The sequence below is a fragment of the Copadichromis virginalis genome, linkage group LG14 (assembly GCF_057382275.1).
Source record: "Copadichromis virginalis isolate Kocher_CV1m ecotype Utaka linkage group LG14, C_Virginalis_male_GT1.1, whole genome shotgun sequence".
Taxonomy (NCBI): Eukaryota; Metazoa; Chordata; class Actinopteri; order Cichliformes; family Cichlidae; genus Copadichromis; species Copadichromis virginalis.
Genome location: NC_140631.1, coordinates 34,970,002 through 34,994,416, shown reverse-complemented (window position 1 = coordinate 34,994,416; position 24,415 = coordinate 34,970,002). Strand labels below are relative to the sequence as shown.

Here is a 24,415-nt window from a genome sequence, read left to right as displayed (position 1 = left end):
CATGGCTCTCTGGGAGCACTGCAGACATGGCACGATGTAGGGGACAGAAAGCCACAGTACAGTATTGACTAGAAAACTTGTTGCAGTAAATTTGGATTCAGTGGTGATTTATGCCGTTGTATTTTGAGGGGTGCAGCTCTTTAATTGGTTTTAACAAAGCCACAGACCCATGTTGAGAGGGGATTTGAGCCAGGGAGCAATTTAGAAAAATAGGAAATCTAAATCATTATCCTTTGCCTCTCATCTATTATGTCTGCAATTCGGGATTGGAAGGGGGTAAAATAAATATAGTTTGGAAATCTGACAAGTTACTTTGCCTCCATCAGTCAAATAAGAAAGGAGAAAGCCAGCGTGAGAGTTGGAAAAACCCACCAAGAAATCGATCCTGTAGTGTTTCCCACAGTATGTGTTCACCCTGTTTTGTCCCCTGCAGAAACAGGCATTATAACCCAACTAATTCTGGCTACTGTTGTGAAGTAATGACTGTTCCAATGCCACCTGCCTGTGAGCTGTTGGCCAGACTCCCCTCTGGGGTTTTTTCATTATGGCCAGGCCACCTGGGGTTAGCTGCCTGGCTCCCCTTATGACATGCTTCACAGTTTATAGGATTAGGAAAAGATAGTTGGATAAATGGACTGGCATAAAGCCTGACAGAGCAGTGGTCCTTCACACAAATTGGCCAGAATTAGGCACATTAAAGAAAAATCAGATGGCTGGTAAGGCTGAGGGGTGCATAAACAGGAAAAACAACTAAGAACTGGGCAATATACAAGTTAGGTGTGGACAGAAAAGCATTTTTGATCGGTTAGATAACGCTTCTGTTCGTTCTCTACGGTCTTGCATAGTTGCATCATAAATGGCCCATGGTAAATACTGTACCCACATAAGGACACTGCTTGTTTATGGAGACAAATTGGGCACTGAACAAAGGGGATGGAAGGGCAAGCTGCTCTACATGAGAGTGATTGGAGCTAGGCTTGTGCTTCCACGAGGGAGTGCTGTGGAACTAATTCTAAAGTGGGGCTCACAGCAAGACAGCTATTCATAGGCAGCGGGGGTGCACAACGAAAGGCCAGGTGCCAGCGTTTCCATCTGCTTCTTATCGTCCTTAGACTGACCTCCGCTGACAATGGGAGCCGGGCAGCCTGTCCAGGGCGCAGGAGTTTGCCAACGATGACCCGGTCCCAAGGAGAGTGCCGCGGCGATGCCATCCACTCCATGCCTGGCATCTCATTTCTGGGTTATTTCTCATCCACGCTGTTTGTTTGGGAGACAATGCATAATGGGAGGGTGCATTTTTGCATTTAACCCTGATGAATTATTTACTAGAGCTTAAAACCAATCATGTACACCCACTGTGGACTGTGTTTTGCGCCGAACAAACGGGGCAGAATGTCCTGAGGGATACCCGCAACAGATGGGAGCAGAAATAAAAGCCATCAGTTGGGCTCCTCAGGTGTGTCTACTCTCCACTGTGCAGATTGTGTACATACAGTAATCTCCCTTCTGCACTGTGAGTATGACATGTTGTTGATGGCGACACGCCAGGTTTTCACTTGGTTCATAAGACACCACACATGACAGGGAATCTCCCACGAACATTATAGTGACAAGTCCCTGTGCCACTGAGGCAAGATGACACCTACTGAGAGTGTGAAAATAAGCATGAAGATGTTTTGTTCTCTACCTTGAGTTTAGAGTTATGATCCACAGCTGGAGAGTTGTCATGCTTGGGTGGAAGAATCAGTTCCCACTTGCCAAATTCTTTCTTCGTGTAGCGGTGGGAGAATTTGTCCCAGCCATCTATAGGAGAAACAGACAGCATTTACACACATCACTCTAATTGGTTTGCAATGTGGACACAAACATGAATTCTAATAAGCTGCAGCTGGAATAAAGAAAGTTGCATACAGTGGAAAGAAAATGTATATCTGTCTTTTTTTTGGATCTCTTTGGCTTCTTTTGCCATGAACTGGTCACAGACCTGTAGGAGTAGCTGGATTTTCTTCACATTAAATTATCTGATTCCTGGATTTTTAAATGAACAAGTTTGAAAAACATGTCACAATTTTGTATGTGTCATTTGTTCCAGTGTAAAGAATTCGTTTTCAGTCTCAAATTGTTTATTTGTATAACATTAGAAGTCTTAGGAAGCTAAAAATGCATCATATTAGAGGTTAGCTTTTTTGGGAAAAAATACATTTTTTCAAATGATTGGGGAAAGTAAAAACAAGGCAAAAAGATAGTACTGTGCAAAAGTCTTGAACAACTTTTCACACACACACACACACACACACACACACACACACACACACACACACACTGAGCCAGCCTTTCTTGGAATCTTTTTCTTGTAATTTTTATTCTTCAGTCCCAAAACGTTGATGGGTATTTAGTTTTTTTTTTAACTTAACATTTAACTATGAATCATTCAGGCCTTTTCTTTTTAAAGCACCAAACTCAACTAAAGGGATGAACAAGCATTGTGTCTGCAGACAACTTAGCAAAGAGCCAAATTTAAATATATCTTTAGACACTTTGATACTAGCTGCCTGTCTTGAAAAGACATCAGTTGTTGTGATTTCTTTAGGTGAATCTTTGAAAAACTCCAAAGATACCACAGTTTGACGTGCATAAAACAGAATTTTCGCACCAACATGGTGATTTCCAAAGAGCTGTTAGCTGTAAACATGGCATCTCTCTGGGTGGTTGCCTTGTGTCACGTTAAAAAAATATGAGCAAACAAGATGCATTTCTTGCACTCCATTTGTCTTGACAATACTTTTTAAAGATATAAAGCATTTCAGGATTAACTTAAAAGAAAGGCAGACGTGAAATATAAGAGGAGATCAGAGGTTAAATGGAACATGTTTGGATGCAAACTATAATGCGAATCCCCATACAACAGTATAATTTCCTAAGTGTCACCAATACCAACAAAGGCAGCAGAATGTAGAGCATAGTTTTAAAGATAAAAGGCCTTTTATGAAAGTTTGACCTTATTTGAGCCTGAAGAAGAGGTTAGAGGTCCAAAGTAATGTGACATTAAGAATTCCAACATGTCATAGTTTCACATATAGCATTATTATCACTTTTACCTCAAGATCATTCTATTGACCTTGAGGACAGGTCAAACGTCAAATGTGACACATTTAATCTGTATACGGTACTTTGCATTGGTTGATAACGCATACCATTATTTGTAAGACTCATAGTTTCTAATTATAAGGTTATAAGCTTTATTCAACCAATAAATCGTTCAAAAATTTTCAGGCCCTCCTGTTTACAGACAGAAAAAAAATGACACCCACACATGCACATACAACCAAAAACAAGAAAAGCAGAGGGCAACACAAGAAGTGGCAGGCCTAAAATCCTATCTATGACTGGTGAGCAATATCTGAAAGTCATGTCCTTACAAAATAGGATAAAACACAGCAAAGACCTGACACAAAAAACCAGAGAGATGCAAGTGGCCTTTCAACTGATCCATCATCACAAATAGTCTCAGTGGAAGAGTGGCTGTCAAGAAGCCATTCTTAGGGAAACCCAGAGAAGAGGCTGAAGTGGGACAAATTACACAAGAACTGGACTTGACTGGAAATGTGAACTTTTTGGTTCAAATTGTGGTCAATGAACAATGACACCACACACACAGGCAACACGAAAGTGGAGCCGAACAGAGACACCAACAGACATGAGATGGCCTCAACTACTGAAGCAGTGTGGGATCCTCTTGATGGAGAACAGAACAAAAGGAAGCCAACATCCAAAGAAGGAGCTGGTGTAGTGAGTTCCTGAAGACTCAAGACAAGACAAGAAAGCTTGCCTAAGAAAGCTCAGCCTGTGCTGAAGAATAAAAGTGGTCAAACCAAATATTGATTTTCAAGCTTGTTAGAATTGTACGACCTCTGGTTTTGCATTACATACTAAATTTCCATGTATATTTGCATAATATTTCAATAATCTGCTGTACCCATTTCCCCTTTTCCTTAAAAATGTGAAGAAATGAGGGGTGGCTCTTTGGGATGGTATTGCAATTTGAGTACTGGACACTTCAGTAGCCAAATAGTAAACATACTGTACACACATATCAAATTATTTTCGCTGCATGTTATACTGCTATCTCGCTTCCATTTTGCTTGTGGTCTTTTTAAAATTATTATTGTTATTATCGCTTTTGTGAAAACAGCATCTTATAGCAGACTTTTCATTCTACAGAAGAAAGACACTGAAAATCCATGTGTCCTATATGTCTGTGCTTTATTTAACCACTAGGAGGCACAATGAGAAATTTTAGTCAGACCACAGGGTGTTTCATTAATTTTAATAGTAAATATAACAATTAGCAGTTTCAGTCTTCCTTATTACTGCAGTGTGTTGCCACTTTGCCTTGTGCTAACAACAGCTTGTAGTTGTAGTCATCACTGTGGCTTTTGTTCCATTTCAATATCCCCCCCTGTGGTCCAAACACCACTTTATTTCTCTGACTTGTACAATCTGTCTTTGCACAATTTATCCCCCCCACTCCCACCCCGCCCTCCAAACTCTCTTACATAATTGTGCTTTTTTTTCCCTCCTCCCTCCCTTTTTTGTTTTGTTTTTTTTCCCCAGCACTGTTCTCCAGTATCTTGTGACTTTTGCGACACCGAGTAAAAGCAGCAGGCTCAGTCATCTAAAAGAAAAACTGATAAAACACCACTTCACTGCTCACTGAATTTTATCTCTGAGACAACAACAAAAAGGCATATTCATAATGTGCCGATTCCACACTCACAACTGCCACTGACTGAGGAACACATTAGGACACAAAACATTTATTGAAAAGTGACCACCTCGGCATGTCATTTTAGGATGTTTTATTCTGTAAACCCACATCTTCTTGTTATTCATGAGCAATAACAGTTGCAGGATAGAGAACAAATCAAAAGAGATGCTCGAGAAGTGACCGGATACTGCAGCAACACTTTCCACAGGGAGGCCAAGTCATATTTTTTTAACAATTTATTTATCTCGCTTTAACTCCTCTGAAAAAAAACAAAACAAAAAAAAACCAGTGCATTATGCACCCAACTTGCACCATATTCATGACTAGGGCTACTGGGGTGTTTCCACATTTACTATGAAACTGAAATCAAATAATATAACTGAGCCGTGTCAAAATGTAATCTCTCACAGAATTGAATGTTGGAATTGGGCTGCTGCCCAAGGTCCTGGGAAGATAATTAAAGAAGGAAACGGAACAGAGGAACTATGGAAAGAGGGGGTGGCAGAGACAGAACTAAGTAGTAGAGCAGGGCGATATGACCAAAAATATTTATCGCGATATACATTTGAAAATTTGTGATAATGATATAACTGACGATATAATTGACACTAGACAAAATACTTTACAACTCCACAATTATATTCGTTAAAAAAAAAAAAAAACATCAATGTATTTTCACTTAAACAAGCAGCTGTTTTTTTTCTGCATTAAAGTTGTATAAAAACGTAACAGTGCGAATGTAAATTCCTTGCTGACAGTTTAACCAAAAGGCATTTCCAGTGGAAATTGGCCGACACATCCTCAGCATAACCATGTACAGGGAGTGCAGAATTATTAGGCAAATGAGTATTTTGTCCACATCATCCTCTTCATGCATGTTGTCTTACTCCAAGCTGTATAGGCTCGAAAGCCTACTACCAATTAAGCATATTAGGTGATGTGCGTCTCTGTAATGAGAAGGGGTGTGGTCTAATGACTGGACTGATGAAATGAGAGTGAGTCTTGATGGGCCAGATGGATGGGCCCGTGGCTGGATTGGTAAAGGGCAGAGAGCTCCAGTCCGACTCAGACGCCAGCAAGGTGGAGGTGGAGTACTGGTTTGGGCTGGTATCATCAAAGATGAGCTTGTGGGGCCTTTCCGGGTTGAGGATTGAGTCAAACTCAACTCCCAGTCCTACTGCCAGTTTCTGGAAGACACCTTCTTCAAGCAGTGGTACAGGAAGAAGTCTGCATCCTTCAAGAAAAACATGATTTTTATGCAGGACAATGCTCCATCACACGCGTCCAAGTACTCCACAGCGTGGCTGGCAAGAAAGGGTATAAAAGAAGAAAAACTAATGACATGGCCTCCTTGTTCACCTGATCTGAACCCCATTGAGAACCTGTGGTCCATCATCAAATGTGAGATTTACAAGGAGGGAAAACAGTACACCTCTCTGAACAGTGTCTGGGAGGCTGTGGTTGCTGCTGCACGCAATGTTGATGGTGAACAGATCAAAACACTGACAGAATCCATGGATGGCAGGCTTTTGAGTGTCCTTGCAAAGAAAGGTGGCTATATTGGTCGCTGATTTGTTTTTGTTTTGTTTTTGAATGTCAGAAGTGTATATTTGTGAATGTGGAGATGTTATATTGGTGTCACTGGTAAAAATAAATAATTGAAATGGGTATATATTTGTTTTTTGTTAAGTTGCCTAATAATTATGCACAGTAATAGTCACCTGCACACACAGATATCCCCCTAAAATAGCTAAAACTTAAAACAAACTAAAAACTACTTCCAAAAACATTCAGCTTTGATATTAATGAGTTATTTGGGTTCATTGAGAACATGGTTGTTGTTCAATAATAAAATTATTCCTCAAAAATACAACTTGCCTAATAATTCTGCACTCCCTGTATAATATCCACAAAACTTAAAAAGAGGTTATACACACTAGGGCTGCCACAAACGATTATTTTGATAGTCGACTAGTCACCGATTATTTATGCGATTAGTCGACTAATCAGATCATCATCCACTGGACGTAAAACTACAGCTTATTGCACCAGCAGCATCTGCTCTTATATAACTATCATTAGCTTACAGCTTTAAGCTTTTAAGGTGCTAACTAAAAATAAAGACAAGATGATAGTTTATTAAATTTTAATGAAATTTGCAGATTGTTTCGGTGAAGTTTAATAAACTCCTTGCTATCTAAAATATAACAGGACAACGGAGTATATTCTCCAGCATCTCACACTTCTGATAATCAGCTGTCTGCTTGACGTTTATTCAGCTGTGTAAAAACTACAACTTTAATCTCAGACAAACCGATTTACTCAGGAACAAATAAAATACAAAAAAAAAAAAAAAAGCCAAACAACAACATTTTTAATTTATCTAAGTGACTCATATATTTAACCTGAGTAGCGAAAGACGGCGGTGGGTTTGAAAACAATTTGCCGGGAGTCCGGTGTTCTCACCGCGCTAGTGACCTAGCCCCCGGCTAGCTATCGAGCTAGTGGGTAACAGACGTCTCCGAAAACGTCGGAGCGCTTTTGAAAATATGTGGTGTCCTGATAAACTGAGCCGATATTTGAGGTTTACACAGCTACATTCTCGCCTGAACATATGTTAAACGTTTATTTTGTGACCCAGAAAGAATAATAAGAGTAATATTAAAACTAACTAGCTGCCGCCATTGTTGGAAACTAAGCTGGGCCGCGCTATGAATTCTGGGACACAGCTGCTTCTTCTTCTTCTTCTTCGGGGTTTAACGGCAGCTGGCATCCTTGTACATGCAGTGCTGCCATCTTCTGTTTCAGTCCGTTATTACACTCTTAAATCCTGCTACTTATTCCTGCGTCTTTTGGGATCTTACAAAGCTTCAAACGACGCGTCGACTATTAAATCAGTCGTCGACGATTTTGATAGTCGACGTAATCATGACTAGTCGACAAATCGTGGCAGCCCTAATACACACACACAATAAGGTAATATTATGTTGAAGCACAGTACGTATCACTCTGCGAGGCTCCTGCCTACGATAGCCGTAATGCTCCGACAATCCATCAAGCGGTGCGGCTTCGTAGCTTAGCAAAGTCGTACTAAAACATTTGACAGATTTTCGAGCGTCGTGTACCACATAAAATCGTTTCAAGGTCAGTAAACACAACCAGAATTCATACATAAGGCACACGGGATTATAAGGGGCACTGTCGATTTTCAGAAAAATCAAAGGATTGATTGGGGGAGAGACAGGGACCAATAATAATAATATTACTAATAATAAAAATAATGGTTGTGAAAAACACTTGAGAGACGAGAGCTTGTCTCAGTCAATCATCTTAAGGATGATACAACGAAACAATGTTGCTCTATTTTCCCACTACATCCATTAACTAAAAATAAAATCCGAAAGTCCATTAAATTACTTCCAAAGTTGGGACCAGAGGGAATAGAGATTTCAGTGCAAACACAGAGGTTGCACTCTCAACAACTTTGCAAGCGATGATGAAATAACTAGCTGCTAAAATATTAACAAACACTCCCAACATTCAAAAGCTACCCTTCAGTATGCAAGTTTATCCTGTGTAATCAATATCTTCCACATTTCCAACTCCCATGTCGGCTGTTCAAAAGTGATGATACTGTTGAAACACGGCACACTGTGTTTTCTTAATTTCTTGCCCTTTTGTGTTCAGGAGCGCAAAAATGTCAAATTTTTTATTTAATGCACTATGGAGACATGCAACCTTTCGCTCTGCACTGAAATCTCTTCTCTTTTGGGGGGAGGGGGTGTCAAACTGTTTATGCAGCTTCAAATTAATTTGCATTTTCTGTATTTTAATGTTATTTAGAAAATGATTGCTACTGTAGAAATTTACCAGCTTCACCTATGTTTTTTATTTTAAGGATAATGAGGATTTCTGCTGGGAGTAAAGCAGATTCCCCAGCACACATGAAGCACTGAAAAAGAAATAGCATTAAAGTGACAGTGACAACTTTCCACCTTAAGGGTGTCCACATCCACATTGTGTCAAGAATTATACACAGCAAGAAAGTACACTAAGCTTAAAGGAAACAAACTCGGATATCACATGCACAGCACCCTGGTGTCACAGACAGAACAGACGGTTCTCCTCAAGCTACTTACTGAAGTCGCCTGTAAGGAAGAGGGCTTCTGCAGCTGGAGCCCATTCTTTAAAATACAGGCTGTTGTCAGGCCTTCGCTGCACACCGAAGGTATTATAACTGCGTGTGAACTGGTCAAAGCCTCCCTCAGCCTCTTCCAGCAGGAAAAGTTGCTTCTGTAGCAACTCATACCTTCAAAGCACAGAGAACACATAAAAACATGCATGAATGAAAGTCCTCCAGTTAATGTACCATTTGATGATTATATCTGATATTATACAGTATATTATGCTGAATAGATTTCAGGAATTCTGCACAGAATAACTTGCAACTGATTTTTCCTCCCATTGCATCAAGCTGTCTCCTCTGCTTCTACTTCAGCGGGCATGTTCCCTTTTTTTCTCCACACTAACTTTCTCTGGATCGAATCAGCTGTGGATTTATAATAAATCTGAGGTTAATTCCTTAAAAACTTACCCATTTATCTCATTTGGGTTTTCTTTTAAAAGATTTTTCATTTTTATTAATGTTTAATCTCTGTAAGTGGAAGAATTACCGTTGTGTAACTTTTAAAATATGCAATAAAATCATTCTTGCGAAATTCATCACTGTGCAGTTATCATTTTTTATTTAACTGTGTATTCGTGTATATATTTATCTAATTATTTTTTTAGCTAGCTGTGTAACTGTGCACTAACCATGAGTAGCTCTCCTAATTTCTGCTAATTGTATTTTGAAAGGTACCATACAAAGGCTTTCTATTTCATTCTAGTGTCATAATTTACATATAAATAAAAACAAAACAAACAGAATATCATATATTATTTTATAAACATTTTCCAAGTTATATAAAGTAAAAGATCATTTGAAATTACATTGATTCAATTATTTACTTGTAAGTAGAGCAACACAAGAGCAAGGGCATGTAAACACACACAAAAAAAAATCATCACTAAGCACCAAATTATAAAATCAAAATCATACATAATTTCCTTAGGGATTGATAAAGTGTTCTGATTCTGATTCAGGTATGAGAAAATGAAGTCCCTCTGCTGTACTCTGTCGATGTTCAAAAATTCTTCTAAAAACAATCACAGTCAGAAGGTTTCACCATTCATTTGTGTTGTTCTATGCTAGATCATAGATCATAACTGTTAAAACATTCTCTTATGCACTTCATGCATGTATCGATATGCATATGAAAGTCGTCCATAGAAGATATATTTGGGGGAGGGACCCAAAAAACAAGCACATTCAGCGGCTCATAATATTTCTGTGCTCACAAGGTTCCAAGGTCTACCCTCAGGATGCAAACCTGCCTCATAGCATCAAGAATGTGTGACTACAGACATATCCTGAGAGATAAACCTGTCCGTTACCTTCAACTGCAAAGGACAGACTAACTACTTTGCAATTTATCTCACTTAAGTTCCAGCAGCCAAGCCGGTGTCCATATCAGATCCCCTCCCGGTAAAGAAAGCCTCTTGCAACCAGCAGAGTTAAGTGCACTCCCTCCCCTATAGCCCTGAAGCCAAGCTCAGACTGGCCTATGAATGCCCTGGGGCTAGTGATGATGGGCTGAAGTAACAGCGCCATTTCTCAGCAGCTGCTCCCTGTGTTGAGCATAGTGGGTACAGACAGTGGTTGCCAAATGTAAACCTTTTAAGTCCAACGAACGCTGCCACATGCTTCCTTTGCCATTTTGTCACAGTTTCAAGAATATACTGAGAAAATGGACAAAGGATGGATTCACACTGTGGCAGTGCCACAGTATTAGAAGGCATGAAAGTCATGTCTGTTATCATTACTAATGGGTTCAAGGAGGTTGGAGCAGAGGGACTCAAGAGCCAAAATCCAGTAGTGTATGAATGCAGTCATCTTTTACATTGGTTCTACTTCAGATAAAAGATAGTGAGTTTGGTTGGATGGGTTAAAGGTACAGCAAAAACAAATGTTACTCTTATCAAATATAAATCAAACACATGCAGTATATCTCTCCTTTCCGCCCTGTGCATTTATCTAAAAATTGAGTTTGGATTAAGTTGTTAACTCTCCTCACCTCAACCCTCACACTGGCTTTATATTTCCATAAATATCCAAATGTTTTACATTAGTTGCAAATTCTACAGATTACTACAGTACTGGACTGCACATGGTATCCATAGTCAAAATTTGTCTGCGAAACATTCTACCATCTCCACCCACTTTTCTTCACTGTTAGCCATGAAGTCCTGAAGCTAGCAGATCAGAATCATGACTGCAAAACTAGCGGTCTCCCCACAACTTCTCTCTTCCTTCTTACATTCCCTGAAAACTAGATTATTTGTCAGACAATGAAAATATGTGTGTATTTTATATTTTCAATTGTAGTCAGATGTTTAACCTCCTAGGACCTGGCGTCCACATATGTGGACATCACATTTTGGGTTATTTAGACCAAAATACTCAATCTTGCTCTACAAGGGCCTGATATCCACTTACGAGGACATTATACTGCAACTGTTCTATCGAAATCTTAAATGAATATCTCATATGTGGCTCTCATTTTTCTTAGAAACAAAAATTAGGTTAAAAAAAAAAAAAAAAAAAAAATCGGGTAGTTCTTTGTTTTTACATTCATCAGGTCCCAATATGCCCAAATATCACAGAGAAATTAAAAATGCATGCCAAGGAAGAGTTCGGGTCTTAGGAGGTTAAAAAATATAATCATTATGCAATGTGATATATCTTATTAGTACTTGATCTCTTTGCATATTAAGAGCCATGAACCCAAATAATGCCGTTCTTAGCCCTTTGACCACAGTGGAAAGAAGCTGTACACTGTTAATATGCCCAAACTAACAAATTCTATATAATATTTAGTGAAGCTTAAAGTATGATATGAAAGAACACTGTTTACTAATCCACTCCTTTTACATAATGCTGGGGTCCATTATCAATACCAAAATATTGATTATGGACTAAGAGAGATGAGACCGACCTCTGGTACATGGCTGAATTTTATAACAGGCTTCTCTATAGTGCAAAGCAATATTTCAGTTTCCGAGAGATACACCGCTGCTCATTTTGAGGTAGCAAACCACTAGAGACACTACTAATCCCTGTTGCTTGAAATTACAAAAGTGTTTTGTCCCGTCTCCCATTCAGTGGTAATAGAGCAGTGGGAGATTATAGATGTGAAGAACAGATTTCTGTCCTGGATCTCTTATCTTTTGGTTTAGATAACTTCTCTATCTACAAAGATATTGGAAAAGAAAAATATCCTGTGGCACAATTGAGAGATCACACTTACTGCAACACCACTTCATACAACAAAATTCTCATCCCCGTGTCAGATAACTGACAGTTTTAGACAGAAAACACATTTTCACTTAAAATATCAAGTTGGCCAAATATTCCTTAAAGGCTATAAGTTTGGTTTAAACTGCAAAGACAGAATATTCATTCATCAATGTTTGTTTAGAAAGTAACTATGTTGTTGCTATGTACAACTGCATAAGGACACCATAAGAATGATGTTATTTTTGTACAAGATGAGCAAATATGGATTAATTTAGAATATATGATATATGCATATCTGTGGGATATACATGGTTTAATTAACAGCAGGCATCTGTACCTAGTAGTCTTGTAGTAGTCTTCATTGGCTTTATTAAATTGCCTGCAACTTTAGAGTACTAACTGGTCACAACCAAAGTGAGTTCTAGGTATTAATCCATAACTTCATCAATCATCCATACCTAATAATGACTCCGGACACAAAGAAAAGATCAGTCAGAACCTTATGTTTAATACATTTCTGTAAATCAAATGTAATGTTTTAGAGTTATGTTCTCACTCTCACTGTCTTGGGAGGTGGTACTGACATAATGTTGCTGACAATCAGTTGACTTGGATGGTGATCACAGCCCTCCAGGGTCTTCTAGGCTACAAAAGCTTGTCAAAATAAACAGCCAAGCTTTTACTTAAATCCCATGTGGTGTCAAGTCCTCTTGGTTTATGTTTTGGTAGTTTCTATTCAATACTAAAAATCTGCATTTTCCTTTTCAGGCTTTTTTTTAACATTATTGTGCACATGGGTGTTTTACACTTTATTGGTAATTACCCCAAGTACCAAAGTACAGCAACCGACGCCAATAAACACTTAATAGTATCATTAATTAAATAAGGTCTCGCTACACATGGACAGAACTTTGTGCTTATGAAGTCATAAATTAGTAAAACTACTGTATGGCATTAATTTTATGTGTCCCTCAAATACACTGAGGTACCACTTCCTTTATGCAAGGCTGTGATTTCAAACAGTAAAAATAAAGTAAAAATATTTGCTCTTTTTCTCAAAGTTACATGCTGAGACCATGAGGACAAGAGGGAAAACGTAGACCTTTGGATAAAGCTCTGCTGAAAGCAAGACCAAAGTCCAGAAGGCACAAAAGGAAGCTAATGAGCTGGCAACAGCTCTATTGAAAATCAGAGTTAGGGTTTAGCAGGTGCTTGAGAAGGTAAGCCAGAAAAGAGCTCACCATTGAGAAATCTGAGGCTCAAATATCGTCCAAGAAAGCAGACCAGCTGGAGACACTCTCCTGAATACGAGAAATGGGGCTCAGAAACAGCTGGAAAAACTTGACTTCAACTCTGAAGCACACAGAGAAGCAGTGGAGAATCGATCATCTCCAGTGGGAGAAGATCTTCCCTCCTCTGGGCCACAAAAGAAACAAACTCTGCAGGAGACTGAAGTGGAGTGGGCAAAAAAGCAGAGCAGCATGACGTCGAGATTGGATAATCCGAAGACAAAAAGACCATAAAGAAAAGTTGAATAGTCAAGCTCTTCCCATGCCCAGCAGCAGGAATGGATGCCAACTAGAATTTCTCTCTTGGGAGCTGGGCAGGAGGGTCTCTTTGGAGATTTTGTCACATTTATATTAAGTTACAAAACTTGGGCTTGGTTGAAAACCTTTTTCAAGGAGCTGTTGTTCATCTTAACACACTTATACTTTACCATGGCACCTTTCTTTTGATTCTAGTGTCAAACGCCATTTTTTCAGTGCAACTGTACAATGACAGTTAATTTTGAAATTAAGAAAATGAACCAAGTTCAAAGAAATATCTTAGCAGTTAAAGTAAGTAAGAAATTAATAAAGCATTTAAACAAGACAGCTTAAAACAACATGCTTTGGTAGTAGGGTTTTTCTTGCCTTGGAAAACGCACTACGGTGAGCACAATCAGTACGTTTTACTTTATCTGACAGAAATCAACACAGTTTCACAGTGCTCACAGTGACAATGCTAATTTGTTAATGTTACAAGGTCTAATGTCGACCACACAACCATCTATTTTTGTGTTTTGTTGTGCTAATGAGCAGTTAACTCAAAGTACATGTGAGGGTCACCTTCACTTGATTAGACATTGCACAAACCTTTATCTTGCCTCAAAGCTCTAATTATAAAAGCATAACAATGCAGAATTTTCTTTCTGGTGTTGACCAGAAACATAATAATGATAACCAGCAGACTTTACCTAGTCTTCATTATATATATCAAATTGGACTTATGGAATGTCCTTAATGAATCTACTAACTACAATAATTGGATTATAATTGGAATCATGTGTTCATGTAGTTTCATGGCTGAGCCTGATTGTGCGTGTAGAAAAATTCTGAAACTAAGGATAAATTATTTGTTCTCCTCTCTTCTCTCTGTCTCCCCAATCATGATGGAGTAGATGGAAATAGTTCTCTGAATCATCTGTTAAAGAGCCTGATGGCCAAAGTGAAGGCCTCGGCGATGTGCATTTGTCACTACATCTCATGACAGAGCAGAATCGTGATTCTTCCATTGCCTCCTCGTATGACCTTGCTGTGCCCGAGGACGAGGTTGCAAAAAAAGCATCTGATTATTTTTGTAAATATGGCATCACTGCTGGACACTGCTGTCTGTGTCCATGCAAGAATGAATGAATGGAACATTATACTGTAGCTCAGGTCATGTTCAGATTACTGAAGACAGTCATCTTCGCATTTCTGGCACGAAGGAAGTGGTTCAGGAGTTGCTTGGCTTGAATCCAGTATGCGTGTGCGGCCTCTCAAACTGCTACAAAGAACCACAAAGTATTCTTAATCACGTCGTTGCTGTTCTGAACTTCACCAGGTGCGCAAGTTGGGAAAGAAAAATGTGTCTACAGCACAGATGATGATGAAAGGTTGGACTGACAAAAAAAAAAAAGCGCCAAAGCCAGACAATTTGAAACAGCAGATAAAGTGTCAGTTTTCTTGCCCAATTCTTTTCCAGTCTGCATGGGTGTTACAGCAGGCCCTATGCTGTGAACGGATTTAGATTATCACCACATCGGATTAGCTGTGTTGAAGCAGACAATGTCACGTGAATAAGTTAAAAGCATATCATTACCGAGAGAAGACTGTGTCTGATTCAAACTCTTGTCAAAAATAGTAAAGCTGCCTTGATGTTGTCCTCTGCTGCACTTTTGCTGTGTCGTAATCGGGTGTTGACATTTCCTTTGCTGCAACCATGTAGTTTTCCTGCATTTCTGGACTTTAGTAGTGAGGAGGTGGACTGCTTGAAACTTGTAGTACACATCCGATCAAATCCCAGTGAATACAGGTGTCTTTAGATCAGACAGTGAATCATTAACCATGTTTAATTTATTATTATCATTATTTTTAGATTTTTGTTGTGTGTTTGTTTCCCTGAGGTAAGTTTTACCCTCTCAAAAGAGATAATAGCATGCATGAGGCCGCCTACAGGGAGGAGGTGGATCGTCTGGCTGAGTGGTGCAACAGAAACAACCTGCTGCTTAACACCGAGAAGACCAAGGAGCTCATCGTGGACTACAGGAGGAATGCTGACCCACATCCACCCATCCACATTAAGGGGACGGCTGTGGAGCGTGTGAGCAGCTTCAAGTTCCTGGGAGTCCACATCTCCGAGGATCTCACCTGGATGACCAACTGCGCCAAGCTGGTCAAGAAGGCTCACCAGCGCCTCTTCTTCTTGAGGACTCTGAGGAAGAACCACCTGTCCTCAGACATCCTGGTGAACTTCTATCGTTGCACCATCGAGAGCATCCTGACCAACTGTATAACAGTCTGGTATGGGAACTGCTCTGCCTCGGACCGGAAGGCGTTGCAGAGGGTCGTGAAAACTGCCCAGCGCATCGCCGGAGCACCACTTCCTGCCATAAAAGACATCTACAGGAAGCGGTGTCTGAAAAGGGCTGGGAAAATCATCAAAGACCCCAGTCACCCATCACATGGACTCTTCACCCTCCTGCCCTCTTGGAGGCGCTACAGGAGCCTCCGGACTAAGACCACCAGGTACCGGAACAGCTTCTTCCCCACAGCTGTCAGACTCCTGAACTCTGCCTCCTGACATCTGACCCACGTTAACACACGGACTGAACATACACACACCCACAATGGACAACTGTACCCTCAAACACACAATAATAACATGGACTGAACCACCACTCACAACCACTAGCACTTTATATAGCCTCTGTAGAAACTATCTACACCCTCACTTATCTTAACTGCACTACTGTATAGCTCTGTGTAAATAATCATTCTGTACATTCAATAATTTTTAATCCTACAACCGTTTACAACTTGCATAGTTCCCATTTCTGTATAGCTGTATATTTCAGATTCTGTAGTTATTTATTTCATATTCTGTAGTTTTTCATATTTATATCCTGTTCATAGCCTGTACATAGCTTGTACTCACTACAGCCTGTACATACTTATAGTTATAGAATATTCACAACATACTTCATACCGTGTACATTATAACATACCATAATAGACCCATTTCTGTAATATACTTACATATCTATACTATTGCTAATATATATTGTAATATATCTATATCACTAAAGCACTTCTGGATGGATGCAAACTGCATTTTGTTGCCCTGTACCTGTGCATGTGCAATGACAATAAAGTTGAATTCTAATTCTAATTCTAAGAAGGACTAATCATGTATCAGTTCAGTTCTTTATTTTCTGATGTGACAACCCAAACTCATATCTGCAACATGACATTCATGCCGGACACACTCCTGCATGAATGTCACAGCATTCATCTCGTCTCCTGGCTGATAACTCTGAGTGGGTGTGGCTGTTTCTGTATAGGTGGCCAGTTGTGTCACAAAAGTTAAACTGTTACCCTCGTCCTTAAAATGGAAGAACATGCAGACAGTGTTGAATTGGCTTTGCAGCTTTTGTGACCAGGCCAGACATCCTGAAAGTCTATTCCATGCGCAAGTGACTCCCAAAGTGAGGTATATCTACATTTGTGAAACAAAATGCTTTCATGCAGTATACAGTCATGCCCTTTCATGTGTTCCAAACACCTGCCACATTTCAAAGAATGAGCAACACATTTTTGGCATGAATGCAAAGCGTACCTAAAATGATACTGTTATGTACCTAATGTTGTAGAATAAGCACGCTGGGTGGCTGAGGGCTGACGGCTGGTTGAGTCAAGCAACAGTGGTACATCTTAGAAAAATAAACACAAAAGGCAATCAAGATGTTTCTAGTGGCCTCCTCCAAGAGTAAGATTTAGTCCTTTTTGGAGGATGGTAGCTCTAACTGAAGTTTCTTTAAGAACTTCTGTTGCTGCTCCACTCACTCATTCCTCTGTTTGAGAGCATTAAAGCCCTCCTGAGTTCCACACCCATGTGTGCTGTGCCATTATTTTCACTGGCATTCTGGTGCAGTCCTGTTGCAAGATCGCACTGATGAGGTGATACACCACTGAAAAGTAGGTTGGTAATAATGCGTTGGATGTTGTTTTTACAGTCCTCTAATGCTGAAGACAGAAGAAAAGACAAGAGTCTTAGTGGTGTTGAATAATGGTTAATGCAACCCTGTAATTCAACACTTAAGGCTGAAGAAGTTCCACACGCCTCAATTAACTGGCACATTTAAGAAGTGGGAAGACACCTCTCCTGCGCTAGCAATGGATTTTGCTTAAGCTGCCTTTTATTAATTTTGTTTATTAATTATTAGTTCAGATGGGAATTATGGACAGTCTTGCTTTCAGTCTAGATTTCATTAGTTTTGCTTTTTGTTATTAATTTAGGGGTAAAGTCTAACCCTAACAGTCCAATGCATTGCTGGTTCAAGGTCTTCCCTTTTATCCCCCCCCCCCCGAGCTGGTGCTTCCATCTTCTTTATTTGCGTTTGATTTTTGCAAGTAAATATTTTTTGTCTGATTAAAAATTCTCTGCAGCAACTTTGTGGCATCTCATGTGTCGTGTTCCTTTAAGCCATGGATTCGGGGACTATAAAAGTGGTGTTATTTTGATATCTTAACCAAATCAAAGTCCCAGTTTAATATTTTCCGTCTGATTACAAAGCACGTCTTGAAATTCTCTCCACAGATGAGCTGAACTCTGCACCCTTTTCACACACTCACTGTTATACAATTGGACATCTAAATTTAGAGTGAGTGTTAAGGTCTGTTGTGTTGTGTATGACTGATGGTGACAGCTGAAGCACAGAAGTGTCAAGAAAGTCTGCAATAGCCTGGAGAAAGACAAGAATAAGCTTTTCTGCTTTTTATCTTCGCTCACATAAAAAAGGGGCTTCCATACAGGCCAGGAGCAAGGTGACTTTCAACTAATGTCATTAACGTTCTTCTAGTGAAGCATTAATGGGGCTAAAGAGAGACCTGAACATTTGCTCAGAAGTTGATTGATGAAAGCAAAATTCCTCTGTTTAACTCACATCTTTGTCGACCCTCAGGCAAAGACAATAAATGCTTCCGAAGCCACTTTCAAAGAAGGTACATAAAACATCAATTTAATTTAAAACAACAGGCAGTGTTCCAAATCTTCTCTAGCCTTTCTTCTAATAATTCTTATTAACCAACCAAGTGTGCATGTTATCCCCTTTTCCAGCTTTAACTCCTCCTTTACATTTCCCCCAGTCAGAGCATCTGCATTCATAGTCATCCCTTCAAAGTCAATAATTAGCTTTTCTGTAAATATATTACATCACCATCACAAGCAGAAAACTGAGAATTATTCCTTTTACTTTGAGAAGAGTTCTGATGACATACGCAAATCTGTGCAGTACTAAGGAGCATTCCCAATACTCCCTACTTTCATTTGATCCAATTTAAGAGATGCATAGGGCCCAGAGCTGCAAAATCCTAGCAGCACTTCCTACAGACTTGCGCAACAGGAAGAGTAAATAATGAACGATATCAACACGGCACTGCTCACTGGGGCTGTAACCTGCGTGCTGTTTTCACAATCAATCTGAAACTAGCATCCTGATAAAATGAGAGCTGCCTGCAACCACAGAATAACTAATTAGAATGGCAGACCTGCAAAATCTACTGGAGTCATTTCAACTGTGCACAGTATCTGTCTTGAACCACAGTTCAACAAACCACAGCCTGAGCAGCCTTGAGCAATGACATCACAGTGAAATCTAAAGCATCAGCCTCTGTGGTCATAGGTCTCTTTCTGATAAGCCAGCTAAATTCTTAGTACTGGGACACAGCGTGACACCACAGCCTGAGAAAGCTCCTGATTTCTGTGCCTGCGTTCATGATACGGTGTTTGGACTCTGGGCCTTAGAACACCAGGGGCTTATCAAGAATTAACCTTCACACAGCAGCGATCCTATATGTAAAATTATTTCTGTGCAACTTTCATCAGCGGGACAGGTGTTTGAGACACGTCTAGGGCTCGGTGAAGCCTAAAAATCCCAAGCTGTGTCTGAGATGGAGCTGACACGCTCATCTCTCTGCAAGGCTAGAGCCCTGCTTACATGCTTGAAATACAAAGCAGGCGGTCCCTTACCTGCCACATTAGAAACCAGATTTGACATGGTAATGAAAATTGATAAAACTATATAGCCCCTAAGCAGAGTTTTAAAGCTTAGTTTCAGGCTCTGACCCTGCGGTGAGCAGAAATGATAGCAATCTGAGCTGTAGATCATCATCACCATTTGGCAGCAAGTTAAAAAAAGAACATAAGCATGACTCCCCCCCCACCCACCGTTTTTAAATGACTGAAATGAGCCTGATGCCGTCACACCTATAAAACAGTTCATGCTATGATCATCATTGTGTAATATTCTCTCATTCTGCAGGGCTTTATTGTTTTAACAAAATCCATCCCTTCTTTGAAATCTAGTCGGATTATCAGGTTAAAAACACTTGAAAAATAAGAAGGACATTTAAGTAGCAAGCAGAAAGATTGCACAATTTATTGACTTACAGTGTCTATTTACTGTTGGAGGTTCATGTACATGAGGTCAGTGCATGTACCAATGAAGGACAAGGTTTTGTTTCCCCCTTTCCCCCACACGCCATCAGACTGTTTAACTCCTCTCTGGAGGGGAGAGGGAGGGGAAACAGGAGGACAAAGGAGGGAACAACTAAGCTGTAGTGCCTCTTCACCTCACTGTGCAATACCTTTTGTGCAATACTTTTGTAAATAGTCAACGGTGCAATAGACTCAATACTTGAAATGTGCAATTCACTTGTATTTTTATTCCTATTTATTCTATTTATCCCCTTCGTATATTTTATTTATATTGTCTCTGTATTTATATATATGTGTGTGTGTATATAACTCTGTAACTTCTGTCGGTGCTGTGCTTTTTTGGAAATCGAATTTCCCAGAGGAACCCACCCGAGGGATTAATAAAGTTCTATCTTATCTTATCTTATCTTTTACCATCTCGTGTAAAGTGCTCCAGAAATGCAAGCTTCTATTCTTTTTAACTGAGGTTTGTTTTAATTGTCACAATAAGCAAACAGTCGTTCTATAAATCCCTGTAATTTTCACTGTGTTCCCTTTCCCTTGGGTGATAAAAGTGACAGAATAAACAAAACTAGCAGTCTCTAATTAGAAAAGAAAAATGACATTAATTAGCTGAACTTTAACTTGAGCTAATTAAAGTTGAACAAATTAATCTGTTTTAGGATTTGTCAAAACTTTCCACTGATTTTTTTTTTTTTTTTGTTAAATCATAAGCATATGACTCAGTGTGGCCTGGTCATAAAACTCTAGGAGTCTTCTTCTTTGTGCATTTCAAGTAACATGATCTAAACTGCTACTGAATTCATTAACCCACTCACACTTTATACATTTACAAATACCACGCACACACACACAAAGGTATGGAAGCCCGTTTCCGCCACTAAAAAAAAAAAAGAAGCTAGTATCCATAACTCGAAATTTCGAGTTATTTTCTCGAAATTTCGAGTTACTTTTCTCGAAATTTCGAGTTACTTTTCTCGAAATTTCGAGTTACTTTTCTCGAAATTTCGAGTTAGCTCTGCCAATCAAAAATATACGTGAATGAGGTCGCTTTCTTGTTACCCGGAAGCATATGGCGCAGGACCGCGCACTCAAAAACGGATCCCAACAAATTAAAGTATGTTTGCTGATAGTAACACCATGTGATTCAGCTAATAACACAGGGATTTCATCATTTGTGAAGCCAGGCTGAAAACACTCAGCAATCTGTGCATTCACGACTGGATGTAATACCGGTAGCTTAGCTGTAGCATTTGTAGCTGAGGGCTTCAGCTTCCGGGTAACATGGAAATGACGTCATTCACGTAGATTACTGATTGGCAGCGCTAACTCGAAATTTCGAGTTGCTTTTCTCAAAATTTTGAGTTAATATGTCGAAATTTCGAGATAATAACTCGAAATTTCGAGAAAAAAAACTCAAAATTTCGAGATAATAACTCGAAATTTCGAGAAAATAACTCGAAATTTCGAGTTATGGATCCTTTTTTTTTTTTTTTTTAGTGGCGGAAACGGGCTTCCATACTAAGGCGAGTTCTGAAGTCGTGCATTCATACTTATATATGTCCGGAGTTCAAGTCTAAGCTGGAGAAGAACATCATGCAACATAGCATAACCTAGTCCACTTTGCATGAAGGGTAACTCGTATTGTAGAACCTTTAACCTTGATAAACAAACCACTAGCTGCAGCAGCATCTTTTCTAGCCACAAGCCTCCTACGTTGCAGAGCTACTAAAGGCGGGATACTAAGACGGAGAAAGAAAAAAAAAAAAACCCCACTGTTATGAAGAGCAAGGCCAACAGAAAGAAAAAGATGCCCTGAAGATGCTGGACCCACTAAACAACAAGCACGCATCTGACAGCATCACCTCAGGAAGCAACGTGGATGTCAGCTGACTGAGAAATACGTGCCTGCTCTCGAAGTATTACGCACAGGAAGTTAGGAGACGACTTGCCCTTTATCAGCAACTTGTCATGTAAAACGAAGAGTTTCTGGTAGCGGTTCATTATTTTTGCATAAGCCGAACACCTCTTATCTCCTATGAACGCGTTTTATTCGGCTGACTGGGAGGAGAAAAGGGGGGCGGGGGTGTAAAGCTACTGCGCACGGGTGGGAAACGTAGCTCTATACGACCTCTATTCGCTTGAAGTGTCAAACCTGAAGACGAGGTTGTGTTGTAAACAACGGTTTTTTTCTAGTGTGTGTATGTTTTTAATTCAAGACACGAATGCCACTGCGAGCGTGGGTCTTGCTCGCTTGCCTGGGGACTGGTTTTGGCGACAAGCTGTTTACAAAACCGCCGTTTGAGCCGTGCTTTACCTCCTCCTGAAGTCCTTTTCGTACGGTTTGAGGTAGGGATCCATTTGGAGAAGGCAGCTGAACTCAGGAATTGTAACATTATCTCCCAGGTCTGCCATGGTTTCTCCAGACCAAGCCAATCGAGCACCGACTGCTGCTAGCCGACCGGACGGACTGACAGCTAAAGAACAGAGAGCAGGCATGCACTGTGCGCGAGGCTTTAGTATCCGGAGACAACAGCGAATCAGGGTGCCGCATGCCAAGCCCGTCCCATCACAACGTGCTGTGTTCCAGCAGGTCAGAGAGGAGACAGCTAAACTGTGCAGTGCTGTAGTGTAACTTTAAGGTAACAGCACAGGAAGCATCTGGCGCGTCAGAAGAAAATGAGGATGTTGTATACACATGAGCAGCTTTGTAGGCTGTGGGTTTACCTGAGTTTGTGGCTCAAAAGAAATTTCATCTGCACAGAAATCGGATTTAACACAGATGTTGAAACATGTGGTAGTCAATTGTTGGATTCACTGTTAGCCTAGAATTACTGTTACTTGGCTGATAGTATCCTGACATGTAGCCCACTGGCTGTACTTTTATCCTCACTAAATGTGGACATTTATTGTCATAAATGATCTTTCCAGAGGCTGCCACTGGCATCTATAACTAACAGGAATTGGCCAACAACTGTGTATTTGAAACAGGTTTAGCAGTCAGCTCCCAGTAACTCCTGTCTACAAGCTGTTGCAGGCAAATGTCACATTTTCCTTCACTCTCATTATCGTCCAAGTCTGTCTCGAGAATTACTGGCTAATATGATAAATATGTTTTTGTAGAGCAGCCACCAGGCTGCAATTTTTCATGAAAAATAAATTGTTTTTGTCTGTGTGTTTGTTTAATTTGCTAGCCACATTAATTTCCCACAGTGTACAGTCCTGTCTCATTTTGGACACTTAGTGAGTCTTTCACTTAAAACAGGAAAACATAAATTTCACAGATGTATCCCAATTATGCTCACTGCCTTTTTATGTCTCGAAAGAAACAAACTCTTTTGATTTGAACACTCCCTTGACTTAATCTTGCAGTTCACAAAGGATATTTTAAGTCCGTCTACTGGTAATGTCTGACAATAAAATCCACTTGTTCTTTGTTATGTCCAAGTCTTTAATGTGGGGTGCAATGAACAGCTCTCTCGGGGCCACTACTGGAGTTTTAGGCCATTTTTAGTTTTTTGTGATATGTTTTTTTCTTTCATTATGAAAATAATTTCTTAGTGACATGTATCAGTGAAATGCAGTATTATTTCACAATTAAACAGGATTTCCCTCAATTTTTGGATGCTTTGTAAATTAAAATGCTGTGCAGTGAGCCGTGCTTATAAAAACGCAGATGAAAATGCATTGCTGTGTGAAAACTTTTTTCTGTACATAACTTCATAGTAAAAGTGCAGCTTTGCATATATATATAAGTGACCTGCCAATCTTCAGTATGCGCTTCTGCATTTCATTTAAAGAGATCCCATGGTAAAAGCACATAAGCATTAGTGTATGTGAGGTGGTGGTTGAGGAGAATGTTAGGTGTTGCTGAACTCCATTGTAATGCAGTGAATGTATGCTTTTCTACAGATTCAGTATCTACTTCACCTGCACTTACTCCTGTTTTGAAGCTATCTTTCTAAAATGCAGAGCTCACACTGTTTTGATCTAATTGTGGCCTCAATAAGTTTTAGCCCAAGCTACTTCACTGAAGTGGCAGAACTAAGTTGAACTCAAGAAGGATAACCTTGCAATAATTTAGATTAAATCCCTGTTGGAAAAGGCTGATAAATATGCACGCCGACTGAAGAAATGGCACAGGTCTTGAAAGCGTTGTCCTTGTCACAAAATAAAACTGTCCCAGCTAAAGGTCATAAAGCGAGTGTCATTCTAAAGAGCCATCTGTT

At 39.8% G+C, this 24,415-nt stretch overlaps 1 protein-coding gene across 1 annotated transcript in view; it reads right to left on the bottom strand.

The window, feature by feature from the left end:
• gbe1b (glucan (1,4-alpha-), branching enzyme 1b) overlaps positions 1-22,846 on the bottom strand; it is a 104,081-nt gene extending 81,235 nt beyond the window's left edge. The window contains exons 1-3 of the mRNA XM_085430615.1: positions 22,504-22,846; positions 8,908-9,077; positions 1,688-1,803 (exon numbers count right to left, since the gene is read on the bottom strand). Coding sequence (XP_085286741.1) covers positions 1,688-1,803; positions 8,908-9,077; positions 22,504-22,685 — 468 coding nt within the window. The 5' untranslated portion in view covers positions 22,686-22,846. The remainder of the gene's footprint in view (positions 1-1,687; positions 1,804-8,907; positions 9,078-22,503) is intronic.
• Between the last annotated feature and the right edge of the window lie 1,569 nt (positions 22,847-24,415).